General features: G+C 35.0%; 1 protein-coding gene across 1 annotated transcript; it reads left to right on the top strand.

Annotated features, from left to right (window-relative positions):
• The first annotated feature begins 3,692 nt into the window (after positions 1-3,692).
• On the top strand, positions 3,693-4,165 carry PTH (parathyroid hormone). Its single transcript, XM_058544686.1, has 2 exons — positions 3,693-3,783; positions 3,902-4,165. The coding sequence occupies exons 1-2, from the start codon at positions 3,698-3,700 to the stop codon at positions 4,161-4,163; spliced, it is 348 nt and encodes a 115-aa protein (XP_058400669.1). The 5' UTR covers positions 3,693-3,697; the 3' UTR covers positions 4,164-4,165.
• The last annotated feature ends 1,138 nt before the right edge of the window (positions 4,166-5,303 follow it).

Raw genomic sequence — 5,303 nt, 5'->3', positions numbered from 1 at the left:
CTTTAAAAAGATCAAAACAATAGATTTTTATAGTTGAAAGGGACCTCTTGGTTATTCAGTTCAATCCTCTGCTATGTGTGGATTTCTATAATATCCCTGATAAATGCTAATCTAGCTTCTACTCGAGTACTTACATTGTTAGTGAACTCACTACTCAAGACAGTACTTGCTTCCTCATTTTGATGATAATAATAACCAGTTGAGCCGAAATCTGCCTCCTTGTAGTCTTTAACCATTGAACTCAGTTCTTCCTTCTTAAACCACAGAAAATACTCCTTCTTCCTTATGGTAGCCCTATAAAGAAGTAAAAACAGCTATATAGTCATCCGAAGTCTTTTCTTTTCCAGCTTCATTCAACAGCTTCTCATACATCATGTTTTTCAACATTTTCACCATTATCCTCCAGACGTTTTGCAGTTTGTCTCTAAACACTTCTAAAATGGAGCCTGGACCAATACTCCAAGTGAGATTTGCCCAGTACAGAGAATATTCTAGAGCAGGACTACCATATATCTCTCATTCTGGACTCTGTACAGGTACTGTTCAAGCTTGAACTGGCTTTTTCTTGATGTAGGGTCAAACCTTGGCAACAGTTAGCAGGAAAGGGGGTAACAGGAAGCCTGGGTAGAACCAGAGCTAAGAGAATGGATCCAATTCTGGGATTTTAGTTGGGAGGCAAGCTGCCTAAATGAACCCTAGATATACCAAGGGCTTTCAAGGGGTTTTGATCTGATATATGGGGACCAAGCTGTAGCAATATTTTAAATTAGACAAGTGGCAGCATCATGCCTCCACTAGGTTTTGGAGGAGGCCCTCAAACATCAACTGGGGAACGTGAGGAACAAGACCCAACTCCTGGGCAAAGAGGCTGCAAAAGGTTAGGCAAATTAGAATCAAGAAGACTGGGGTTCAAAGAAGGGCTACATTTCTAGGGGGAAACTGAGGTAATAAGAATCAAAATGGCTCTGGAGTCCTAAAGGCCTTTGTTGAATTACCTCTTCCCCATTTTCCAAACGTCATGTGAAAATGGGGCTAAACATAGTATTTACTTTAAAGGATTGCTGTGAAGACTTAGCAGTGTAACACATGTATAGTCGGGCATCTTGTTAGTGCTTATCAAATGTTATTATTGCAAATTAAAATGCATAAATAAAATGTAATTTAAATGAATTTTAAAGTAATTTCACTTTTGAAGTCTTTAAAATTAATTACGTATTAAGAGCATTTTATCAAAGTATTTTTAACACTTCCTTTAAGAAAAGCACTGCATCTAATTTTTTTAAAAGATGACCAGGAATGATATGGATCAGTTCAAGATGGCTTGTAAAGTAAGCAAAACATAAGATGCTTCATTATAATCCTCATAATAATTGTACTAAAAGTAAGGTTATAACAAATATACTTATTTTCAGATTTTACTTTCAAGTAAGAACATGACATCATAAATCTTTGAAATCAGTCTTTTCTATAATATAAATTCATTAATCCAGTCAGAATTACAATTCAATATTTGTTAGAAACCTTTGCGTAGACCCTTTTCCCAGCCCCACACTGTTTTCCTTTTAATATCCAATTATCTGAGAGAATTGGGAGTGACATCATCTGTAACAACAAAGATCTTCTCTTGGCGAGTGGAAGGCCTATATCTAAAAGTCACAGTTAAGGATCTACACTCAATTCATCAGCTTTCCTAAGTTTACTCAACCTTAAGAAAGCGCCAGCTGCTAATACGCCTGAAAGAGGATCCTGTGCTAAGACGTTGTGTGGTGAGTTACCTTTATTTTCTCTTTTAAATTTTATATGAGATTTTTATATAATTAAGCAATTATTTAGTGTCTCCCGTTTTCCACAAATATCATGCTGCTTGTTCAAGGTAAAATGTTAAGGGAGGGTTTGAATTATGTTTAGCATAAAATGCCACAGTACGAAATAAACTTATGCTATTAAAATACTCTTAAATCATTACTGTGTGATTTATTTTTGAGATTCCTTGCTTTTTTTAAATGTATCTGAAATTACACAAAAAATAATTAAAATTTGGCACGATATACTCTAATGGTATCTTTTTGAAGTTTTGAAATAAAGCAGCCTAATGAGCAATGAATAATTCTGATTTAAATAACCAATACAAATTTATAAGGTTAAAATTCATTTTTCCTACAGAATATCCTTATCTGGATTGTTTTTTTTTATGAACCATAGAGAGCTCAATCTGTGCACTGTAGTTGGAGAAACTCAGCTTTACTGCTGAATATTTATTCCCTTTACATACAGCCTTTTGTAATTTTCAGTTCTGAAAACTGTACATGAATTTCAAGGGTGTTTTACGACTGTTTTTCAGCTGTTTCATGACATTCTTGTAAGAAGCTCGTCTCTCTATTAAGAACAAGGAAGCAAAGCAGAGAGGTCTGAAGTCACTAGGTGAATGTGACAGAGCTAGGATTAGAAACCAATGCTCCTGTCCTCTAGCTATGGTGCCTGTTTCTAACATAAACCAAAACTGAAGAATATTCATTGTTGCTCCATCGATAGCTTTATATTGCACAGTGAAAATAAATGTAGTAGATTATAATGTTTCTTATGCTACTTTAAATCATGCAGTTTCCTCTTAATATGAGTACTTAGCCACTCCATGTGTATGTTAAAATGGAGAACATTAGGCATTAAGAAAAAGCACTTTTATAATAACAGGCTTTGCAATTATAGAAATGCAAATTAAGGTAAGACTATTCTGAGATGAAAAGCTTTATGAGCAAAAGAAGAAAGTGCTAAAAATTATACTGAAGCAAAATTGTTAATAAAATAAGCTGAAGAAATAAGATACAGATAAGCATTTTATACGAAGCCAAAGCTCCAAATTCATATAACAAGTAATTAATTAGACGATTTTTTAAATGCTTTGACACATTCTTTCTCATGGTAGGAGAACTAAGCAGTAATTCAGTAAAAATCTCTAAATCAGAGTCTATTAATTTGGTGTTTATGATTATTATTATTTTTTTTTTAATTTTATTTATTTATTTATTTATTTTTTCCCCCAAAGCACCAGCAGATAGTTATATGTCATAGTTGCATATCCTTCTAGTTGCTGTATGTGGGACTCGGCCTCAGCATGGCGGGAGAAGTGGCGCGTTGGTGCGCGCCCGGGATCTGAACCCGGGTCACCAGCAGCAGAGCGTGCGCACTTAACCACTAAGCCACGGGGCCGGCCCTATGATTATTATTGCAGTACCTGAAATGAAGTTGACTTATGAAACAGAAATTTGCTAAGTAAATAAATTGTGTTAACAATTTACCTAATTAAGAGAATTAGCCATTTTCAAGCAAATTATAAGCATTTAGTCATAACCAACATAAAATGTGGGAGGAAATTCTAAAAAGATTTTTCATTCCTCATGTGGCTTAAAATTCATGTATTAAAACTTGCACAAGACTCTCAAAATATACGTAAGAAAGCAAAACTAACCTGTCTAATTTCTAAGTAAAATTATGCATATATATAGTATATGCTAATGTATCTATAAAATAAAGAGGCTGATTCCAAAAGCCTCTCATGAAAACCAATCCAATTAGTTACTGTCACACTCTGTACACAGTTGTATGATTATAAATGTAAACTACTGTAAATTTTATTAGATGGTTTGGAATATTAAAAATATTTTTAAATACTTCTGTTTTGCTTTTCCTTTTAGTGAAGATGATGTCTGCAAAAAACATGGTTAAAGTAATGATCGTCCTGTTTGCAATTTGTTTTCTTGCAAATTCGGATGGGAAGCCTGTTAAGTAAGTACTGCATCTTGTTCGGCATGGTGGAGGCATGGGAAGTGGATTGTTAAGGTTGACTTTAGGATGTGGAAGAGGGGAACTGATGGAGTGGTCCTCTCTGTTCTGTTCCCTCCAGGAGGAGATCTGTGAGTGAAATACAGTTTATGCATAACCTGGGCAAACATCTGAACTCAGTGGAAAGGGTGGAATGGCTGCGGAAGAAGCTGCAGGATGTGCACAATTTTATTGCCCTTGGAGTTCCTATATTTCACAGAGATGGTGGTTCCCAGAGGCCTCGAAAAAAGGAAGACAATGTCCTGGTTGAGAGCCATCAAAAAAGTCTTGGAGAAGCAGACAAAGCTGATGTGGATGTGTTGAGTAAAGCCAAATCCCAGTGAACACAGATATGATTGGAGCGCAGATCTAGACACCATAGGGCAACAATATTACATGCTGCTAATGTTTTCAAGCTCTATTATGATTACCAAGTGCCAATATTTCTAACCTTCCAAACTTTACATGTAATCCATTGCTAGCCATGATAGCTGCAATTTTAATTGATTATTTTGATTCTACTTTTATTCATTTAAGAGCTCTTTTAATTATTCTATTTCTATTGTTTATTCTTTTTAAAGCATGTTATTGCATAAGTTATAAAAGAATAAAATTGCACTTTTTAACTTCTCTTCCATCTTACAATGCAAAATAAAAATTTGATGATCATGATTTTGAATAAGTATTTCTCACTTGTCATGAGAACATCTTTTTGATTATGAGTAACACACATATGTTTAAATTGATCGTGGCTGGGTAGAACAACACAAAATGTTTTTTTAATCAAGTGTTTTACATTCTGGTATTTTGAACATCACTCTTCTAATATTGCCAAAGTACCAGGTCCCCAAATCCTCACTAGCTAGATACTATTGTCCTCTTCATTTCCAGAAAGGAAATGAAATGCTCAGCAAGGAAAGGCAGAAAGTGGTCTGAAACATGGATGCAAAAGCATTTGCCTATACACAACCCCACTGATCATATTTCTAGTCTGGGCCTCAAATTGCAAGGAATAGAATTTTTGTATTTATTAAAATATAACTTCATTCATTTGACAAATATCTATTTAGTGTCCATTATTTGTCATGTACAGTATTTGACACTGGGCATTAAATGGTATGCAAATGGACACAGTTCCTGTCTTCCTGGGGCCTACAATTTGGTGGGGAAGACAGATATTAATTTGTTATCAACTTTGATAAATGCTATGAAAGAAAAGCACAAGATACTTCAGGAATGTGAAATGCAGAGCTCTGATCCATTTAGATAATGCTGTCCAACAGAATTATCTATGGTGAGGGAAATGTTCTATATTCTGTGCTGTTGGATAAGGTAGCAACATGTGCTTCAGTCCTCGGCTTGTGTCACCAAGGACTGAATAAGATCCTATCCCTGGCCTCAAAGAGTTCATGGGTTTTTTTTTTGTTTTTTGGAGGGGAAGATCAGCCCTGTGCTAACATCTGCCAATCCTCCTCTTTTTTTTT

Source organism: Diceros bicornis, chromosome 7, assembly GCF_020826845.1.
Source record: "Diceros bicornis minor isolate mBicDic1 chromosome 7, mDicBic1.mat.cur, whole genome shotgun sequence".
Classification (NCBI taxonomy): domain Eukaryota; kingdom Metazoa; phylum Chordata; class Mammalia; order Perissodactyla; family Rhinocerotidae; genus Diceros; species Diceros bicornis.
The sequence above is the reverse complement of the archived record's forward strand: the minus strand, read 5'-3'. Positions and strand labels throughout refer to the sequence as shown.